The 23,605-nt window shown below is 34.9% G+C and overlaps 1 protein-coding gene across 11 annotated transcripts in view; it reads right to left on the bottom strand.

Annotated features, from left to right (window-relative positions):
• DMD (dystrophin) overlaps window positions 1–23,605 on the bottom strand; it is a 2,277,745-nt gene that overhangs the window by 1,463,080 nt on the left and 791,060 nt on the right. For all 11 annotated transcript variants that reach the window (XM_064364425.1, XM_064364424.1, XM_064364427.1 and 8 more), the window contains exons 14-16: window positions 15,613–15,714; window positions 15,395–15,502; window positions 7,576–7,755 (exon numbers count right to left, since the gene is read on the bottom strand). In XM_064364425.1, the coding sequence (XP_064220495.1) occupies window positions 7,576–7,755; window positions 15,395–15,502; window positions 15,613–15,714 (390 nt within the window). The remainder of the gene's footprint in view (window positions 1–7,575; window positions 7,756–15,394; window positions 15,503–15,612; window positions 15,715–23,605) is intronic.

Here is a 23,605-nt window from a genome sequence, read left to right as displayed (position 1 = left end):
CAAAAGATCAGGTGGTCACAAAGGAAGCTGCGGTATTAATCACAAGGTTATATAATGCTTTATCTTATGACGTATAGAGGACTTCCTATCGCTGAATGTAGCACACAATGAGTGACAAAATTCATCAGAGTAGCTTGGTAATTAAATTTTAATATTAATTACTGGCTTGTTTTGATACTAATAATGTAATAAAACTTCTTGAATAAATCCTGACATTGGAATCATGAGCAAAATTATTGTCAAATACTCAGAAGGCATCGAATTATTGTCAAATACAAATTTGACAAAATTATTGTCAAATACTCAGAAACTAATAAAAGAAGTCATTAGTTTCTTTGAAATCAAATAATATATGATAATTAAGAAGGTTTATTCTATAAAACTGTCTGTCCAATTTAATGTATTTTGTTCCTCATTTTAAACTGTCTTTAGTACAGATTGTATCAGAAAGAAGAGATGTATGTTGTCTTCTGAATTCATATTAAATACAGAATTTGAGCAACTGTGTGAAGTAACTGCACCTGCAAAAATTCCAAAGCAATGAAATTTATTTTTTTCTGATCCATCTGGTCTTCCTCTACATATCATCTAACACTGAAGTAATGAAACACATTCTATAATTAGAGATAGATATTATCGAGTATATGTTTAGGAAAAGAACTTGTATTTTTTATGTGTTATTTCATTTTTTGTCAGCAGATAATAGGTGTCATAAAGATATTGAGCATTTTTTCTTTATGGTATTTTAATTACACACTCACTGAATAAAGTGTAATAATTTCATAAGTCTCCTTTGAATAGGGGTAGGATTTTATTACCATCATTATTTTCTAGCTGCCTCTCCACTGCAGAAAGTAAGAATCTTCTTCACTAAGTACTCCAGAGTTTTACAGAAAAGCAAAGAGAAACACATCAAAAACATTTAGAATGAGATGGCCACTATAGAAATCTGCCTAGCTTACCTTTTTTAAAAAATTTATAAATAAGGAATGAGATATTCCAAGAGTTAACTCAGCCTCAATCTATTAAATTTTTTAGTGCTTACATTTTATATTTTTATAGACAACACATTTACAGGGTAACACCTATCACACTTACATACAAGGCCCATTCTCAAATACCTATTTTAATTGGCAGCAAAATGATACAGTTAATTTCCAAAATTATTTGAGCTGTAACTTCAATTTTCTCTTCTACTTTTTATTTTTTGAGAAGAAATCTCACTCTGTCACCCAGGCTTGAGTGTAGTGGCGTGATCTCAGATCACTGCAACCTCTACCTCCCAGGTTCAAGCAATTCTCCTGCATCAGCCTCCCAAGTAACTGGGAATATGGGTGTCTGCCACCATGCCCAGCTAATTTTTTTTTTTTTGTATTTTTAGTAGAGACAGGGTTTCACCATGCTGACCAGGCTTGTTTCGAACTCCTGACCTCGTGATTCACCCACCTTGGCCTCCCAAAGTGCTGGGATTACAGGAGTAAGCCACCATGTCTGGCCAACTTCAAATTTTTCTAATAAAGCCTTTAACCTGAGAAATTATCCAAAAGATATTCTAAAATTCAAGGGAGTTAATCCTATGAACTTAAATAAGAAGAAAACACAAAATAAGTGAGGTAATTTGTTTTAATTCTAGTTTTTAAAAAATCATTCCCTTTTGTTTTTAATTGGCATCAGACTTACTAGTCTTGGAGAGCTTTCAGAAAGTAATGAAAAGGGTTTTCAACTAAAAAGTCTTAGAGTATTTTAATTAAAATTACTGGACAAAAAAGAAGAGAGGCAAACCATTTATAACCATATCCCTCTTGTACAAAGAGGGATACACAAAACTATGCTCTGTGGACATAAAATATTTATGAAGGGGTAAACTATATATAGGATCTTTAAAGAATGAGAATGAACTCAGAAAGAGCACGTATAGAAATTTTCATCTTAGTATGTTTGTATATTTCTGTTTGTATTTTGGGTATAATGAAAAACACTGGCTTATCATTTACAGTTATGTTTTATATTACTCTTTCATAGGAGTGTAAAGTCTCTCATCAGGACATAAATTATATAGAAAATACACATAATTATATAATAATCCTTTTGGGGCATTCTTGAATGTAGACACAAATACATACAGCACAAACATGAACTGCCATGTACAAGAAGTGGCAAATTCTGAGCGTATTTTATCTTAAAACAATGTTTTCCTCACAGTTAAAAACATTGCAAAAATGGTTGTTAGCAATACAGCAAAATATTCAAATTGGGAATGAGATATTTGAACCTTAATGAGTCATATAACTTTCCTTATTCCTGAGAAAGAAAACAATTTATTCTAGTAAAAATTCACAAAACTACAAAACCTTTAGACTTACCTGAATATATAAATACATATGTATACATATATATAGTTATATACATATATATACACATATATACGCTTACATCAAAGCACCTGGTATATAATACTTAATATAAATTACATATTAAATATGGTAATTACAAGGTATGGTATAATATAGTAATTACAATTACCATATTATTGTAAAGCATATGAATAATATACCCTTTCCATAGCACATGATTTCAGTCAAATGAGGAAAGTAATGCTTCAAATTACATAAACTATATTTTAAAATTTAATTATAATAAATTTCTTACTATCGTATTTATTTTTTTATTTTAAGTTCCAGGATACATGTGGAGGACGTGCAGGTTTGTTATATAGGTAAATGTGGGCCATGGTGGTATGCTGCACCTATCAACCCATCACAGAGGTACTGAGCCCAGCATCCATTAGCTATTTTTCCTGATGTTCTCCTCCTCCCCCACCAACAGGCCCCAGTGTGTGTTGTTCTGTTCCCTGTGTTCATGTATTCTCATTGTTCAGGTCCCACATTTAAGTGAGAACGTGCAGTGTTTGGTTTTCTGTTCCTGCATTAGTTTGCTGAGAATAACAGCTTCCAGCTCCATCCATGTCCCTGCAAAGGATGTAATTTCATTCCTTTCTATGGCTGCATACTATTTCATGGTATATATGTACCATATTTTATTTATCCAGTCTACCATTGATGGGGATTTGGGTTGATCCCATGTCTTTGCTACTGTGAATAGTGCCACAGTGAACATACACATGCATGTATCTTTATAATAGGATGATTAATATTCCTTTGGGTATATATCCAGTAACGGGCTTGCTGCGTATTCCTGGTTCTAGGTCTTTGAGGAATCACTACACTCATTATAATTAGATTAACCTTCCACAATGGTTAAACTATTTTACATTCTCACAAACACTGTAAAAGCATTCTTATTTCTCTGCAATCTGGCCAGCATTTGTTGTTTCTAGACTTTTTAATAATCACCATTCTGACTGGTGTGAGATGGTGGGCTGAGGCTGAGATAGATGAACTGAGAGTAGTAGGATTCAGAAGGTGGTAATAACGAACTTCCCTGAGCTAGAGGAGCATGTTCTAAACCAATGCAAAGAAGCTAACAACCGTGATAAAACATAACAGCAGCTGATAACCAGTTTATGGAGGAACATAAATGACCTGATGGATCTGAGAAACATACCACAAGACCTTCACAATGCAATCACAGTGTCAATACCTGAATACAAGGCAGAGTAAGGAATCTCAGAGCTGGAAGACTATCTTGCTGAAATAAGACAGGCAGAGAAGATTGGAGAAAAAAGAATAAAAATGAATGAACAAAACCTCTGAGAAATGTGGGATTATGTAAATTCTGAAGCAAAGACTACTTGGGGTACCTGAAAGAGACAGGGAGAATGGAATCAATTTGGAAAACTTACTTCAGGATATCATACAGGAGAACTTCCCCAACCTAGAAAACCAGGCCAATATCCAAAATCAGAAAATGCAGACAACCCCAGCAAGATACTCAGCGAGAAGTTCAACCTCAAGATATGTAATCATAAATTCTCCAAGATTGAAATGAAAGAAAAAAATGTTAAGGGCAGGCAGAGAGAAAGGCCAGGTCACCTATACAAATAGAAGCCCAACAAAATAACAGCAGATGTCTCACCAGAAACACTATAAGCCAGAAGAGACTGGGGGCTAATATTCAACACTTTGAAAGAAAAGAATTTCCAAGGCAGAATTTCATATACAGACAAAGTAAGCTTCATAAGCGAAGGAGAAATAAAATCCTTTTCAGAGAAGCAAATGCTGAGGGAATTTATCACTATCATATTTCATAATTATTATCCAGATAAAAGATATATATCCATCAGGGTCAAGGCAATTAGAAAAAAATGTGCAAATTACAATAAATATATTTACAAAAAATTACAGTGAAACAGGATCATTTAGTTTTTGAATAAATCAATCCATGGTATATTTGCCCTCTTTTCTCATTGTAAGCCTCCACACAGCAAGAGTTATTATCTTCCCAACATTAAGGAACAAAGTATTTTCTATCTTTTTGTGTTACCTTCTAATCAACTTAAATACCCTCAGCTGGTGTCCAGGTATTATTCAAGTCAAATCTGAGTTTGAAATGCAAGAGAGCAGCTCTCCAAGCTGATTATTTTTTCATGTTTTGATCTCTTGCCATGCAACTGCTTCATAAGGTCAAAATGCCTCAAAGCTTTGACCTGAATACCAATCATACTTGCCAGCACAGTGTTCTTTATATGACTACAATTGGATGCCTTGTCATCTCAGTCAGGATTTCCATACCCTGCCTCACAATTATAGGTTTTAGCCAGTATGAGAACTTTGCTCATTCTTTATACTAATTATTTAAAAGAATTTTTGAAACAATTGAGTGTATCATGTGAGTAGTCATTAATGAAACTGATTTTTCTCCCACAATCATTATAGAAAATATACATACAAGTGAGCTTTGTTCTTCAAAGTCACAGCCTTACAGCCCATATTCTTGGAATTTTTGTTACGTAATTTTTATCAAGCTCAATTTGATATGGCTAAAATAAAATTAATTGTTCTTATATGATAGTATTTCTCTGTTGTCTCTCTTCATCTCCTTTTAATTTCCCTTTTCCTGGGTAGCTCTATTTCTATCTTCCTATGAGCTCAGAAACCACCAGGCAACATTTGGATTGGTCCTACGACACATAATTTTTGGAAAGTCAATGAGGGAAATCCGAAACATGAGCTTAAGAAGACTCAAGCTTAGTGTTCTGGAAAACAACTTACATGATGTTAAAGTCCTTTTATTTGTTTCTGACCCACAATATAACTGTTTGAAAATAAAATTAAAAGTGGATAGTGATCCACAAAAAGCCCTGCAGACTCACTAAACTGTATGACTTACATATCAAGCTCACCCTTTTTCCCCTCAAATGCTTTCATGTCTGTGCCTTCGTTTCACCTTCATAGCATCCCTATGATCAAGTAGAAGAGACACGTGCTATAATGCATGTTGGACTTCATTTCATAAAGAAGCACATGAATCAAAAGTAGTACTGTTTTATTATAGAGTTACAAAAGCTGGAAGAGAAGAGGGCAAGTAAATTGCCTAGGTGGCGGTCTCATAACTTTTAGGGAATCAAAAATAAGGCTTCTAATGCTTTTCTACCAACTGGAATAATCAAATCAGTAATATTTCTATGAGATGTACAAACTTCATCAAAAAGTAGTCCCATTCCAAGGGAATGAGCATATTTATATACTATATACCTAAGAAGGTCTCCCTTTTCACATTTCAGGGAGCGTTGTGGAAAACCAGAATGTTGGGATTCACACACATGTCACTATCTTCCTATTTTCTTTATATATTTATTTTAGGTTCAGGAGTTCATGTGAAGGTTTGTTATGTAGGTAAGTATGTGTCACAGGGGTTTGCTGTACAGATTATCTCATGGCATGGGTATTAAGCCCAGTATCCAATAGTCATATTTTCTGCTTTTCTACTTCCTCCCACCCTTCCCCCTCAAGTAGATCCCAGCATGTGTTGTTCCCCAATATTGTCTGCAGATTATATCAAAGGCTTAGCAAAGATGTGGATTTTTAGATCATTATCATAACTTATGGATGAGATTTTCTGAGCGAAATGTTTAGGAATATGCATTTTAATTAGCTCGTCAGGTGGCTACTATGTGGACTCAAGTTTGATAACCACTGCATGCTACACAAATGAACTAGAACATGACCTATGGTTAACAGTTACAGCTCCACAAACACATCCCTTAAAAGGGATGCATGTCAAAATAACTTTATCAAATAATAGCAATCTTTCTTAACACAGCAATTGACAATTTTATGGCAGCAATAATCTACAGAAGCAATAGTTACATATGGGAATATCAGTGTTGGGTTAAAAGTATCAAATTAACTAATGTCTCATGTATTTATTACATAAATACCAATGTATTGCAAAGAAGCCATGGGCAGATCACATAAAATAGGAGGATTCACAATATAGTAGTAAAGTTAATATTAGATCAATTAATTGCTAAAGTATGTTTAATGGAAAACTAATGGAGTTATCTAATGATTGTGTGGAAAATTATTACAACTTATATTCATATTCCTTCAAATTTTAACTTTTTAATTTGAAATTGGATTAAAACAAAAAACGAACTGTGACCGAAAATCATATAGGCTGGTTTATCATATTGTCTTAAATTGTATTCCTGAAGGCAATACTACAAACTTCATGTCTTCAAAAAGATATGCCCTGAGTGCTGCTTATCAGATGTCAGGTCTCAAGAAAACAAATTCCCTGCACTTGTCTCATGATAGAGGAAATATCTGCCTAAAATCTATTGAATATGAAAGTGCATGCATACGCACTGAGCTATGAACTGCAATTAGTGAAAGTTATTCCTTAAAATGCCAAACTATGTGGCAGAATATGTTAAATACTGTTATACATAATGTTTACATCTTGAATGACTACTCATCATTCTACCATCCAACTATGTAATTCAAAAAGAGGTACAACTTTTAAAATACCCCACTTTTTTTAAGTTGCTAAATCTTTACAAATTATTATAATAAAACCACATACCACAAATGTTGCTGAGATATTTTCTTAATCTACAGCCCATATGTGTTAGTGTAACTAAGTCAAATTCAGGATTTTATGAAATCAGCAGTCTATGGCAGAAAAAGTTCAACAGTCAAATAATTATTTGCACTAATAAAAAACTTTCAGAGAAATCAAAGGACCTGAACCCTAGTCCTGCTCCTACCACTAATTTGTCTTGAAAATTTTACTTTTCAAGTTTCATTTTTCTCAAGAGTAAAATGGAGTTGACTACTGGTCCTCACGGTCCTAGCAATCTCTGATTTGGGGTTAGAGTTTGATATACAGTTCCCCAGCATTTTGTTCACCTGCTCTAAATCACTCAGTGAATCATTACCACTGGGCTGGAAGGGATTCACTTTAGGTCAGTAACAAGTTCAGTTAATTAGCACTTTACCTCAGCACCATTCTCCAACAAGAAGACAGGCAAAAGAACCACATTTTTATTTAACTAAATACAAGGCAAAACCAATCTGGTTACTTCTTTTGTAGGATTATAATATTACTCTCTTAATGCAGGTTTCGGAAATCTCTGAGATCATCTATAGCGTGATAATTGGTATCACTAACCTGTGCTGTACTCTTTTCAAGTTTTTGTACTAAATTATCCCAACACCGGGCAAAGTTTTCCAGCCATGCTTCCGTCTTTTTGGTCACTGACTTATTCTTCAGTGTTGAAAGAAGATCTTGTTTGAGTGAATAAAGTTTGTCCATGGATTGTTTTTTCTTTTCTAGATCTGCTTTTAAAAGCTGTTAAAACAAGAAAGATCACAGATTAAGCCTGGGTTACATTTTTAAGCCACTATAGCTCAATCAGCTTTTGCATGTATTTGCTCATTTATATAGATAAGAAAATATTGCAATCATGCCTGCAAAGGATCATGAAAATATAGGTAGAAAGTTATAATCTAAAGAATTTTCCCAAGAAGTTTGAAGAGAAGAGAAAGTCAGGTGTAGGATAAAGACCTAGCGAGGCAATTCAGAGCTACCTTAAAATATTTGAAGAACATTCAAGTGAAAAGGTAATACTGCTTCGAAAGGCAAAACAGGTCAACATGTGGAAGTTGGAACGCATGGGTCTTGTATTTCCCCTTAATTCCTGACAGAATTCAAATGAAAACTGACAGTCAGGTACCAGGAGTTCTGCAGAAAAGCTAGTGAGTTGAGAAAATGAGAATGGCTAAGGAACCTGGCCATGCTGAAATGCTGTGATTATTTGGATAAAATGCAATATTATTTTTTCCACAATTTTAACATTCCGTTCATTATTTGGAGATAAAAATCTCATTATGTGATTTACTGACCTTAAAATTTTTGAAGCATCCATTCATCAATCAACATCTGGTTATTTGAGTAATTATTTTTTAAAGCTAATTATAGAGCCCATTAAGTAAAAGAACTAAGTCGCTGGGCATGACATAAATCCTTCAGCATCTCTTTTCAGATTTTGTAAATACTTATGTGTCTTACGGAGCAATTTTTATACCATTTATATTTCCAAATTTCCTGTGAGCTGTGGAGGGTTACATACTTCCTTTGGTTGATTTGAAAGGAATCAGCTACTGATTATGTGAAATCAGTAGATCAGGGCAGTTTTTTCTTTTACTTGACTCAGTAAGGTTGCCTGGCACACAGGGAAATTCAATTCCCGAGTACTACACATTACTCCCTGACTTAATTTGTAAACACAGGAGAAGAAGGAAGAGAAATAAAGAGAAAATTATTTTACAGCCTCTTAACAACCCTATATTTTTGGCAGTAGCAAATACAATGAATATAAACTAAACTGTGATACCTGTCTTTCTGAAACAAATGCAAGTTTAAGAACTAACCTTCCATATAGCAAAGAAATTGTCATGAAACAGATGCACCAACTGCTCATGAATCAAAGTGCCCCCAACATAGAGAAGTGAATACACCTTTCTGAAAAGGACAATCTAAGTAGCCCATTTTGGCATGACACCTGCATTGGTATCTCTAAACTGCAGAATGCTCTAGTGTCTCCTTCAATTAGTTTGTCTTCTACTCAGAATCTCCTTCATCTGGTACATGTTATAGTTCAGTCTTCATGCCGTTTTCAAGGGGAAACAAAGCAAAATTTAAATTTCATTTCTAATTTTTCCTTAATAATTCAGTATTTTTCTGAATTTGGAAAAATACAATAGACCAAAACATGAATTAAGATATTATACATTGAATTCATATCAAAATAAAATTCATGGTGTGGGGGTTTAGCAATAAATAAATGTTTTTTTTTATTTTTTGAGACAGAGTCTCACTCTGTCTCCCAGGCTGGAGTGCAGTAACGTGATTTTAGCTCATTGTAGCCTCCATCTTCCAGATTCAAGCAATTCTCCTGCCTCAGCCTCCCAAGTAGCTGGGATTACAGGCACACATTGCTATGCCCAGCTGATTTTTATATTTTTAGTAGAGACAGGGTCTCACCATGTTGGCCTGGCTGGTCTTGAACTCCTGACCTCAAGTGATCTGCCCACCTTGGCCTCCCAAAGTGCTGGGCTTACAGGCGTGAGCCACTGTGCCTGGCCCAATAGATAGGTTTCGTATATTTATTTTACTTGTTTAATTCACATATTAGCTTTCTGTTAAATTTAAGTGAATATTTGCAATAGTACTAGAACAAAGGTTTATGCTACCTGTTCCAAGCTGAGAGCCATATTTGAATTTATATTCCCCCCAGTTACTTTACACAGTGTCATTTTCCTTTTTTCTTAACCATGGAAAGAGGCACAATATAAATAAAGACACAAATTTAAAAATAAAAAAAATATGTAAGTACGATCCTCTTTGGCTTACTTTCTCATAGTGTAAGAAACTATTTTACATAGCCATATGTGTAAGGCTAAAGGGTATACCTATTATTTAAACAAAATATGTAACGATTTGGAAACATGTCAGAACAGGAGTATGAAAATTATGTTTAAAGAAGAGGATTGCAATAAAAACCTGTGAGTAACATCGTGGTACCTCAACAAATGAAAATAAGCCTCCTGTTTTAATATTAAGCCAAATGAACAAAAATGAAAGTGAAAGTCACCGTTAAAAATAGAATTAGAGGCTAGACGCAGTGGCTCAAGCCTATAATCCCAGTACTTTGGGAGGCCGAGATGGGTGGATCATGAGGTCAGGAGTTCAAGACCAGCCTGGCCAACATAGTGAAACCTCATCTCTACTAAAAATACAAAAATTAGCTGGGCATGTTGGTACATGCCTGTAGTCCCAGGTATTCAGGAGGCTGAGGCAAGAGAATCGTTTGAACCTGGGAGGTGGAGCTTGCAGTGAGCCGAGATTGCTCCACTGCACTCCAGCCAGGTCAACAGATGAAGATTTCATCTCAAAAAAACAAAATACAATTAGAAAAAGTGCACTTAAGGTAAAATAAAAAGTGTTATAATTGTGTGATTACTGAATGAATGAATTTTTGTATGTCTATATAACAAAAACACTGAACCCAGATTTCTACCTAGTAAATTCTGGATATGAATTTCAAAAATGATGATGGCAGATTAGTTGTTTGGTCTTAATTTCTTTCCCCCTCTCTCTCTCTTTTTCCATCTTTCAGTCATCTCCCAGTTCCAGAAGGATTCCTCCACGATTATTAACAAAAGGAGTAAAAGAAAAAAAATCCATGATGGTGCCAGATACATCGGATCATAGAATTCATTAGAATTACCTTGTCCTGTCTATCCATAGATGTCAATTTTTTAAGCTTAGATCTTAAACATGCATATTAAATAACTATTATTTGTTACTAATTATTGCATAAAATATGTATTTCTACATATCAATAATTAATCATAGGTCTATGAGTACAAAAGACCCATAGTACTCTAGAAAATTCAGGTAGCAAAAGAAAGATCTAGAAAATTTGTACAAGGTAAAGATCAGCTGGGGCAGTAAAAGGAGAAATATATTTTATTTTTATGGAAGACAGGCATGTGGACCTACCTCCAAGGTAGGCAGGAAGGTACAGTCCATAAATCAGATTGGGTCACCAGTGGATATGGAGAAGAGACAGATACACTGTTCAAGATGACTTAAAGTGAAAAAATAATGTATCCTTACAAAAGGCCCAGGAAACCTTCACCTTATTCTCATCAGGAATATTCATAAGAGAATAATGCCAAGACAACTTCTCCTATACTGGCAAAATTAAATTTTGTACCTGTATTATATGTAGTTACTTATCTATACATAAGATGTGCTCCGATTCTTCCTAATCACCAATTTGTACTTTGGGACGTTGGTCTATCACAGAGGTTCTCATCTTCAAAGAACATCAGAACTACCTGTACGCCTTTTTAGAATGCCAATGACTAGGCTCTATTTCCAGAGTTTCTAAATCAGTAGGTCTGAAGATGACCTAACAATGTGCATTTCTAAAAATTTCCTTGACACTGATGCTGCCGGTCTGGGGAACACATTTTGAGAAACATTGATTCTGTCTGAATGAATTATTTGAGGGCCATCACAGGAGTTGAGGTGAAGGTAGCAAGTCAAACAACAATATCAATGGGAACTTGCTCAGTTACCATAAGCACTTCATCCATTTCCTTTGATCCCACAGCCATTTGAGTCTCTTCAATTCCCAGCCACCTTATACACCATACTCTCATGGATCACCATGCTTCCCCAGAGCAATACTTCCCTGGCAAACACCAACAGTCCCCACAGCAGTAATTACCCAGGAACAGCTTTCTTCTAGACTGGTAATTTACATGATTCTACAAGTCTTATAATTCACCTCATAAAAGCTACTGTTTCTTATTTCCTTTCATTTTCATCCTTGATGCCAAAGCAGTTTAAAACTTAAATCAGCATTGATTATAAAAAATAATAGATCTACATGATTTGGATATGAATCCCCAAGATTTAGAGCAAATTAAATGTCATAATCCCTACCTCCCACTCCAATGATAAGGAGGAGACAATCCCATGGGTTATTAGTGATAGCATTTCACAACAAATTACACTGATTGTAAATAAAAGAGAGTTTTCACACAGTGTATCTATACCTAGATATGCAGTGGAAACTGGTGACAGATGGTACCTGTTTTGGGTCTCAAGATTGTGACATATTTTAATGAACATTAAATTCTTATTCACTGCCTGAGTCAGCAGGGGAATTTTACCTCAAATTCTAGACCAGCTGTCAGGTTTTGTTAATTGGCTTAAACTATCAAATGATAAGACCTATAGAAAACATATTTTCTCTTTGTTCACAAGGTGACATAATACAAATTTTAATCCAATTGGAAAATTATTGCAACTTTGTTAAAAGAGCATTTTTATGGCCCTGAGGCTAGCAAAGATTTCTGCTCATAAAAATGTTAACATAGAGACACATGATTGTTAGAAATGACAGTTCTCAGTTGCAATTACTTTTTTCCAAGAAATCAAATGATATGAGGAGTTTTGCAATAGACTGAAAGGCCTGGGCCTGAGTCTGGATATCTTAGTGTTCATTTTAAGTCTGATGCTATTGTTACAGGACACAGGCCCTGTGTTTTTTCTTGATCTCGATTTTCTCTTTGAAATAACCTGAGTAGCTGGTCCTAATGAACTTTAGATGTGTAATTAGATTGAAAGAACACTAGATGAGATGCAAAATCTCATCTAGCTTTAACATATTTGAATTTTGCCAGTTTGTGACTTCCTAAAAAACACTTTCTTGATTGGGAAGTCCAGTCAAGAATATATGTAGGAACTTTCGCTAGATAGTAAGACTTGGAATTCATTATCATGCAAAACAACTGTAATATTCTGGCATGTGGTATTTTCCAAAGATGGCTGTAAAATATCCTCATCTCAGATGCTTTGCTATAAGTTGACCTTGGTGCTTCTCCATGAGGAAACAAAATCTAATTCATTTTCCTTGAATCTGGGCAGACTTGTGACTTTTTCAACTCACAGAAAATGATTGACTATCTCCATTATGATTGAGTGTCTGAAGCACATGGTTCTGTATTTAACTAGCAATATATCTTGGCTCTTAATCAGAGGGAATGACTGCATTTTGATAATCAGTGGTCAGTCACTTACTTACTGAAATGATTCATATTTTGCCTGAGAAGAAAGATGTTTGTAAGGAATATTCTGCTTTAAGGAGATGTAATCCATGCATCCATTCCTCTACATATGGTAAAATTCATCATAAATTTATCCTCTCCTCTCTGTGACATGTGACAGTGTGTACCACTTCATACATTTTTGAAATATTTATTCTCCTCACTTTTGTGATACCACTTCCCCCTTGTACTCTTGAACGATACCTGCTCAATCTTTTTGTAAACATCCTGTTCTCTGTCTACTCCTTGATTGTAGATATTCCCCCTGGAATCTATTCCTTTTACTTAATGTATCACTCTGCACAATCCCTCAGAAGCATTTTGATTGCTTCTGAATCAATAACTAGTCATGAACCCTTTTCTGAGATTCTAGTTGGGTAAACCAGCTAATGGAAAGGATGGATGTCTGGAAGACATTCTACACTGAATATATCCAAATCTGAAATAATTATCATTCTTGTCATTCCAGCTACTCCTCTTCTATTCCCTCATTAGGGCTAGTAACCCTCCTAGGAACCCAGTCACCCAAATGAAACATCTGGGAACGATTTCAAAATTCTGCCTGTTATCACAAGTTTTGTGCATCACAACTTAACATTCTAATGTCTCTCTTCTTATCTTAATACCCAGTGCTTCTTAGTTCAGGTATTTTGATTAGTCCTCACACCATCAAACATCTTCCTACCAAAACGTATTATCAAAATGCAAATATGATTTTTTTTTTTTTTTTTTTGCAAACTCTCAATCGCTCCCCACCAGCAGCAGGCCAAACTACAAATATATCGGATATTTTTGTACTTGTGTTTTGAAACATATACAGATTACTTTTCTGGACTCTGTTTTTGACAGTTATATCACTTAAGAAATTCTATATTCTTTGAGCAATGATTTCTTATCAATAAAAACCTAGCTTATAATAACAAGTAATACATAAGTGAATCTATTTTAAATTAAAAGACCAATGAGGCTTAGCATTTATGGAGCCAAAAATGTATGAAACAAATAAATATCTTCTAAAATGGTACATATTCAAAGTAAGTGGAAAAATTAAGTTTAGAAATAATTCAATTCTTATGAAGTACAATACATAATATCGATACAAATATAAATTGATTCACTCAGGTGAAATTATAAAACACTATTTACAATCGTTTTGTTTTATAATAGTTCACATCAAGTGAACATTTAATTGAATCTTTCAAAAATTTTAAGAAATCATAATATAGACTATTTCACTTGAAAAAATAAGCTCATAATATCAGACTGCCCTCTTTTACTAGAAATGATAAAATTCACAGAGTAAGAGAAGGTTTTAAGTTATTTGTTTTTAATCATGGAAATTCCTGCTGAAACCAAATGTTTCAATGAAGGCTTTCCTAAAGTCCATTTATTGGCAAAGGAATCTCACTTCTCAAAACACATGAGACACTTATAATCAATGCCATATGATTGGCTTTAATGGTTTTTGTTTGAATAACTAGGTGATGGTGTCTGGATCTTTGTCTTCTCCAAATCTCATGCTGAAATGTGATTCTCACTGTGGGGGAGTTAGGGCCTGGTGGGAGGTGACTAGATCATGAGGGTGTATGTCTCATGAATGACTTAGCACAATCCCTTTGGTGATGAGTAATCTCTCATTCAGTTAGTTCACATGAGATCTGGCTGTTTAAAAGAGTCAGGGACATTCCCCTTATCTCTTTTGTTTCCACCCTTGCCATGTGATATGCACTGGCTCTCCTTCTTTTGCCGTAATTGTAAGCTTCCTGAGGCCCTTACCGGCAGCAGATGCTGGTGTCATGCCTCTTGTACAGTCTGCAGAATCATGAGCCAGTTAAACTTCTTTATTTTATAAATTACCCAGTCTCAGGTATTCCTTTATCATAACACAAAAATGGACTAATAAACTAAGGTTAAACTCCGTGAATTTGAGGATAACTGTCACTTGTATCTCTCACATATTACTCTGAGAATCAACTTTAACCTATTATTTTAGAACTATGCTGCTTAGAACTGTATTAAAGGCTCACAAACATTTCTTAGTATTAATTTTAATTGAAGTCTTATTCTGGTATGCTATGTTTCTTCAAGAGTACAACTTTGTTTGAAAAAACCAAGTTGAAAATCTACCTAGAGATTTCCTTACTTTAATTCAGAAAAGTAGCAATATGACATCTTTGAATAATCTATGATCCAAGCAAAAACAATAAACATTTAATATTCCATAGCATAGAAGAGACTAAATAATAGTGATAATATACACTATTGGGTTTTTATAAGACTACTAAAAGCTATAAAGTACATACGGCCAGTTTTTGAAGACTTGATAACATTTCATTTTGATCCTTAAAGCCAGTTGTGTGAATCTTGTTCACTGCATCTTCTTTTTCTGAAAGCCATGCACTAAAAAGGCACTGGAAGACATTAAAGAATTCCAAGGAATAAATAATTAAACACGAATCTTTATTTTTCCAATTTAATATCCCCCTCATGTCTTTTACAGCTAGTTTCTCACACGACTCACCTGTTCTTCAGTAAGACGCTGCCATTTGAGAAGGACGTCTTGTAAAAGAACCCAGCGGTCTTCTGTCCACCTACAGATGTTTGCCCATCGATCTCCCAATACCTGGGGAAGAGACAATCAACCACAGTATCAGCAAACAATTGTTAACTACATTTTTATTAAAAATGAAATGAATCATTTGCCAAAGTATCTGAGTCTCCTATGTATATGAGAAGTTGGAAAGGACACTCTTCCTGATCTGCTTACATTTAAACAAGTGGTATGTCTTTCATTTGTCTTTATCTCACTAAGTTTTGTACCTTTCCTAGAAAAGCAAAGACACTTATAAGCAATATGAAGTGGTTATTATACCACTATATAAAATGTCTCCACAGCAAACGTAAGATAGCAAAGATACACATATAGAATTAGAGAGGATTTTGCAATGAGAACATGTAAAATATGTATCTTCCTTAGGTTTGAAAATATACCTTAAAGAATAAAAGTCTAACTACTACACAGAATGCCTCAAAAGATTCTTAATTGAGGCAATCTTGCATAATGAGAATTGCCTACCGTCTGGATTGTAGAAGACAATTCTAAGTTAGACTCCATTCATAGGTAGATGGTTAATTTTTCTCAATTATTATTACAAAAGTATTAAAATTTTCTGTGTCTAAAATACTTTAATGAGAAAACTGTTATAATCTCTGAATAAAAACTACTATATCATTAACATGTCACTAATGTCTAAGAACACAGACTATTTTCACATGTAACATAAACCAACTATCAATGATTTTTGAAAGGGAAATACGTACTGTGATGCTTTCTATGCAAAGAAGGTGTTTAAAAAACATGGCATTTACTTCAACTTCATTAATATGTACCTTATAGCCTAAAATTTCAAGTTTTTTGACTTTTTCACATAAACAAGAAAGTTATTGTCTCATATACAGGAACTTTAAAGCTAGAAATATCATAAAATATAGACATGCCTTATTCTATATAGAATTAGAGCTAGAAAAAATGAAAGTCATATTTTTGAAAAACCTATTCAGTGTCTGTAAGTCTCATAATTTCTGTTACTTGACACTACATATATGTATCAACCCATCTAGAAGATATTAACATGATTTAATCAACACAAGTGAAATGAGCATGATGAAAATAATCCACCTATTTCTTTTCTTTGTTTGAGATGGAGTTTCACTCGTTGCCCAGGCTATAATGCAATGGCACTATCTCAGCTCACTGCAACCTCTGCCTCCTGGGTTCAAGGAATTCTCCTGCCTCAGGCTCCCCAGTAGCTGTGGCTACAGGCATGCACCACTATGCCCGGCTAATTTTGTATTTTTAGTAGAGACGGGGTTTCGCCATGTCGGCCAGGCTAGTTTCCAACTCCTGATCTCAAGTGATCCACCCGACTCAGCCTCCCAAATTGCTGGGATTACAGGTGTGAGACACCACGCCTTCCCCTAATCCACCTATTTCTAAGTGACTTAAAGAGTCATGTTTCTTAAATTGTTTGATCTATGATCACTTAAAAAAAATACACACACGGGTATACTGACGCCTGTAAACATTTTTCTACAGTATTAAAATCATCATGTACTTATACATAGTTCAACCATGAACGAGTTTTCAGTTTTTCTTCATAAATATCAATGTTATTGCTTTCAGCATAACTAAATTTTTTTCTTTTTTGTAGTTTCACTCTCTTATTCAACTTATTTTGAGTTATGTTAGTTTACAATAAAAGCCATAGCACTCAAATGATGATGCAAGATACCCACAGGAATTGTGTCAGCTTAAATCAATGAATTCAATAACTTCAACCATCTAATTATTATGAACGAGTATATGCAGGTTTTTCTAAAACATACTTGAAGGTTTTTTAGTGAACTTCCTAGTGACCCTGTCAGTACATGTCAGGCAAAATGGCATTTAACAAAATGGTTAATAGATTAGTTGTGGTAGAAAAAAGCTTTGAATGGAGAAAATCTTACTCTTAACTATGTACCATCTGCCTCATGTGATGATGCAGATCTAAAAAGTCAAAATGTGGGGAATTTATTGTAGGCCATCAACTCCAGTGAAGAAGACAGTCAAGGGAAGAAAGAACAAAGTCAAGCTATAGCATCACATTCATAAACAAAATAGAGACTTCCAAGTGAATATAGCATCTTCTCTCTAGTGCTATAAGACATACAGATAGTGTCCACTGAAGCAGCATTTTAAGCTTGTAACTCCAATAGGTGGAAATGTATAATTTATTAATTTTACTGGGATATTCTATGAAACAAATCCAAATAAAGATCCTCTATTCCAGGTTGCATAAGATTTTCAAATTTATTGAAATTCTGAGATGTATTAATGCAATGCATTTAATATTGCAGTTTTGTTCACTGTATGAATGAATCACAAAAAACGAATATAGTAGTTCCCCTTTATCCACAGCAGGCATGTTCCAAAATCCTCAGGTGGATGCCTAAAACCGTAGATAGTAAAAAACTCTATATATACTCTTTATAAATTTATTTTTCTTTCTTCACAATTTCACAGATAAAAAATTCGTTTTTACCATAGATTTTGATAAACTCCAGCATATGTTTTTTTCTTGCCTTACTAAGTTGGAAACTGTTATCTTCTCACATAAAGAAAACCCTTTACAGTTTTTCTTGGGTGTATTTGAACTGCTGATATAACTACTCTTGCACTTTGGGGCCATGACTAAGTAAAATAAGGGTGACTTGAACACAAGCATTGCGATATCATGACAGTTGATCTGAGAACCAAGACAGGTACTGAGTAATGGGTGGGTAGCACTGACAGCATGAAGATGCTGGGCAAAGGGGTGACTCAGTCCTGGTCGGGACAGAAGTGGGATGGCACACAATTTCATCATGCTATTCAAAACAGCATGCAATTTAGAATGTATGAATTATTTCTGGAGTTTTTCATTTAATATTTTCTGACAATGGTTCACTGCCAGTAATTGAAACCAAGGAGAGCAAAAACACGGATAAGGGAGAAAGGGAGGGATTGCTGTAATTTACTACTCTTTTAAGTACATAGGCAACCTATTTAAGACAACTATTTAAAAAATATCACTAAAAGTATCCTTTGTATCCAAATAATGATTGTAGATAATTTTGATAATTTATTGAAGCAAGGTTATGATTCAGCTAATATTTAACTTACAGTTAATGATAGCCATCAATGTATTCATTCATCGGTCATGAATTTATTATATAACAAATATGTATTGAATATCTGCATATGCCAAATATAAACAGAAGATGTTATAGGCTGAATTGTGTCCTCTAAAATTCATGTTGAGGCCCTATGCCCCACCTACTACATGAGAAAGTGCCCATATTTGGAGATAGTGCCTATAAATAGGCCATTAAGTTAAAATGAGTCTATTAGGGTTATCTCTAATTCAATCTGACAGGTATCCTTATGAGAAGATGAGATTTGGACACAGCTAAACACCAGGGATCTGTACAACACAGAGGAGAGACCATGTGAGGACTCAGGAAGAAGGCATTCATCTGCAAGCCAAGTAGAGAGGCCTCACAAGAAACCAACCCTTGCCAGTACCTAGGTCTTGAACTTCTGGCCTCCAGAATAGTGAGAAAAGGTTTTATAGTTTAAGCCACTAGTCCATGTACTTTTTTAATGATACCCCTCAAAAGGAATAATACAAAAGACATTTAAAATAGATGCATTCTTTTGCAAGAAATATGTGGCTGTCTGTCAAAGAAAATAATAATACAGGCCAGGCACGGTGGCTCACGCCTGTAATCCCAGCACTTTGAGATGCAAAGGCGGGCAGATCACTTGGGGTCAGGAGATCGAGACCATCCTGGCCAATATGGTGAAACCCTGTCTCTGCTAAAAATACAAAACTTAGCTGGGCATGGAGGCACGTGCCTGTAATCCCAGCTACTTGGGAGGCAGAGGCAGGAGAATTGCTTGAACCAGGGATTTGGAGGTTGCAATGAGCCAAGCCACTGCACTGCAGCCTGGCGACAGAGCGAGACTCCATCTCAAAAAAAAAGAAAAAAAAAGGAAATACTAATACCAACCCCTTAAAGAATTGCAAATATTAAAGAAGAATATGTATTGGCAAGTACTTCTAATTTGAAACGAGTTATATAAGAGTTGGTGGTTATTTACATTTTGCTTGATCATGGTTCTTTTATCAAATCCAAGAACTGCCAAGGGTCATATATTTTACTATATTCACTCTAGAAAGGTACCCATTAAATCTTTACAAATAGATGTTTAGTCTTCAAGTATATTCTTTAAAGGTTTCCAACACAAGGGAGCATACATATCCTTTAGCAACATATTCCATTGCTTAAACATATCTTACTCTCAGAAAATACTCAATGAATTGAGTCTAAGTCACTTCTGTAACAATGCAGGCATGGTGCTTTTTACTGATCTCGGTGTAAGTAGGTAAGTGAACGAGAAATTACTTGCTCGTATGCTGTACACGTCTACCCATAGATTTTTGCAATGCCATATGCACAAGTATAAATAGATGTATACAAAATGCTTCAATTTATGGATTTTTCTATTTATTGCTTAGTAATACTGGCCTTAATTTGAATTACAAGAATGAAGCAAAGCAATTGGAAGATTACCCCTCAGCTCTAGAATCACTCAAAGATGCTGGTTCCTATCTTTCCTGAATAAGTGTAAACAAATTGTTAAACAAGTGTAAGAAATAGGATCAAATGGGACTAACAGGAAGCTAATATATTTCTTAAAGAACCACTGTATTAGAATTAGAAACCTCTTCTCTAGAGAAATAAAAATATGTAACTTCAACTCAGTTATTCTCTGAGTTTCTATTTATGTCTAGGAATCCCTTGAGCTTTTAGAAATAATACACATATTTATAGAGCTAAACACTATACACATAAATGTAAAACCAATGAATTATAAAGTCTCACAAAATGATGTTATTTTTTATTTGTGCTCTCATTTTGTCTCAGCAATAAGTGAAGCTAAAGGTCAGCTCACTTTGTCTAACATATTTTCATAGACTAAATCACAACTCCATTATCATCCATGCTCAGATCCACAAAGGGGAGGACTTTTTCCTCTCATTTAATTCACATCTCATATTGTTATACGTGCCAAGGACATTTCTCATCTGAATTCCTTTGTTTGGTTGAGTTGGTATTCCAATGCAAAAGTGAAAAATGGCTATTAAAAGAACATTTGGATAAAGGTAAATGAAGAAAATTTGACAAGCCTGGGAGGTAAATCTTAAATACAGTGACCCTTGAATTTATGGAAGCCAGGGATAGAATATGAAACCTAAACTGTGCCCATAAGTATTGGCATTAAGTGACAGAGTGTTCCCAGGCGTATAACCACTAAAGTAGAAACAATTATGTACCATGGACCACACAATGCATCAGCAACTGGGGTTTATGAAAGAGGGAGGCAGAAAAAAAACCATCTTATTTTACTGCAGGTTAAGACCCTATAATATACTCCTCTGCTAAATGAATTTGATGTGTAATGAGCCTTCTGAAAATCACCTATATCTTGATTTTTCTTTCTTACTTTATCAACAACTGTGCAGCTAAAAAGTTTAAGCAACTTAATCTTACTGATGGTGAAATGGAAATCACATCAAATAACGCTGAAAAAAATGAAATACAATCCTTTATGAGGCTAAAATGTGGCAGAGTCTTACTGAATAGCATTTAGCCCAAGGGTATGGCTTGATTCTCAGTTTTACATGTTTCTACAAACTTAACAAACATAATATAAAATGGTGTACCTTATATCTTCACTAACATGTTACAGGGCAGATAAATTTTGATGAGAGAAAACACTCACTGAAGGTTTTCTGAAAGTATAATTCTTCTATTTAAATGATCCTGTAATATCTCCTGTCTGAATTCAAAGAATTTCGAAAGTCACTTCCAAAGGGGCAGGTTACAGATGAGGAAACTGACAGATTGGTGAAGAAACTGTCTAAAGTCACAAAAGGCACATTACTGAGTGTCTGGGATTTGACCTCAGATCCACTTCACTACAAGTTCATGCTCATTCATAATGATATTCACTCAGCAGAGCATTCATTATAAAAGATATGCCTTCCAATTTGTGCCACATAACCTATAGTGAGAAACATGGATGCTGAATCCCTTTGAAGTCTTTTCATATTTTGTTTTACCAGAAGTTTGACTAGGTTTAACATTTTATCTAATCTGCTTGACAAGGATTTAAAGCTTAATATTATAATTTCATCTAAAACATTTGACATTATAACTCTATATTCGTTTAATCACAAACCATCAGAAAATACTTGCACTTCCAGTTTAAGAACATTCAGACTTTGCCAGGATTTATTTTTAAAAGGTAAGTAAGACTGATTTGTTGATTAAATTCTGCCTTTGTGATTGTGCTGAAAGTGTAGTGAGATTTTAACTGGAAGCAGAATGTACTTTTGCTATTTCAGTCAGTTTCATATATTATTTACTTGTATGAGTATACAAAGTGCTAATGAATAAATCTGGAAAAGCCTTTTTGTTGTTGTCACTGCTGTTATTATTTGCAGGATGTTATTTAATGTTTTTTGGCAGCTTAATAAACTCTGTATTCTCCAGCTCCCACCAGTCTATTCAACTGGGATCCAGAAAATAAAGAGCAGGAGTCCTAAGGAACATTCCAGCATAACAGTATTCTTTCCAGCATTCATCACATTCCCAGGCATTCCTTGGTAGCTTGAGGTTTCCTCTTACTGTTTTATGCCTTGCAGACTCTGAGCTCCTTGAGATGGGCTCCCTACCTTTGAGGTTAACATCTTGCACAAATGTCCCAAAGCTGAATACTACCACTGTAGTTATCTATAGGAGGCTTTTCCCCCAATTTTTGTCTTAGAATCATCGTTTTGGATCTTTGAATCTGTAACTTTTACATGAAGTATGAACTTCCTGCATTCTCACTTCACTTCTACTGTTGCCCAACTTTGTAACATCTGTGAACAAACTCAATCTTGCTGTGCTTTAGTTTTTCCCACTAGTGAAATGGAGATAATAGTACCTACTCTCCTAGCCAGGTAACTGCTAGGGTCAGACAGATCAATACATGTGAAAGTACTCTGAAAACCGTGATGAGTTACTGAGATGCTTGTGATGGCAAGGATTTAGAGTTCAGTCGATAAAAAAAAAAAAAAATCAGCCTTGATTCCAGATGTCATAAATCTGGAGTATGATAGAATTTTAACATAGAAGACAGTGAAACATTTTAGAAGGACACTAAATTATATTTTTTTTGCATTTTTTTCTATCGTTGATAAAGCTTATGTTTTGCACAAGAGTTGAAAAGTACCTTTATATTTTTAAACACCAGGGCCATGTCCCAATAGGTACCTTTTTTTTTTTTTTTTTTTTTGACAGAATCTTTCTCTTTCTCCCAGGCTAGAGTACAGTGGCACGATCTTGGCTCACTGCTACCTCCACCTCCCAAGTTCAAGCAATTCTCCGGCCTCAGCCTCCCAAGTAGCTGGGATTACTAGTGCACGCCACCACACCTGGCTAACTTCTGTATTTTCAATAGAGACAAGGTTTCATCATGTTGGCCAGGCTCATCTCAAACTCCTGAACACAAGTGATTTGCCTGCCTTGGCCTCCCAGTGCTGGGATTGCAGGAGTGAGCCACTGTGCCCAGCCTCAATAGGTATCTTACTTGAAAATAAGTGCGTAGAAATAGGTATCGCACTATGCCTCCTGTCAACTCTTAACATCAGAACTTTTCATCCACAAGAAATCACAAATTCTAACATGCATACCTAATACAATGCATACAATAATCTAGGCGTAAGAGAATGGGTAGTAATGGGGACTGTGGCTAAATAAAGAGCCTATGCTAAAGAGTACAGGACAACTAGACCCCTGCTGTGGTTACTATGTAGAAAAACAGACTAAGGATCATCAGATCGTTTGCTTTCTCCAGAGAGGTTAGAAATTCTTTTATG

This window comes from Aotus nancymaae, unplaced genomic scaffold, assembly GCF_030222135.1.
Source record: "Aotus nancymaae isolate 86718 unplaced genomic scaffold, 86718_ANA_hifiasm-v0.15.2.pri h1tg000058l, whole genome shotgun sequence".
NCBI lineage: Eukaryota > Metazoa > Chordata > Mammalia > Primates > Aotidae > Aotus > Aotus nancymaae.
Note: the sequence above shows the minus strand (reverse complement) of the source record. Positions and strands in the feature narration are given on the sequence as shown.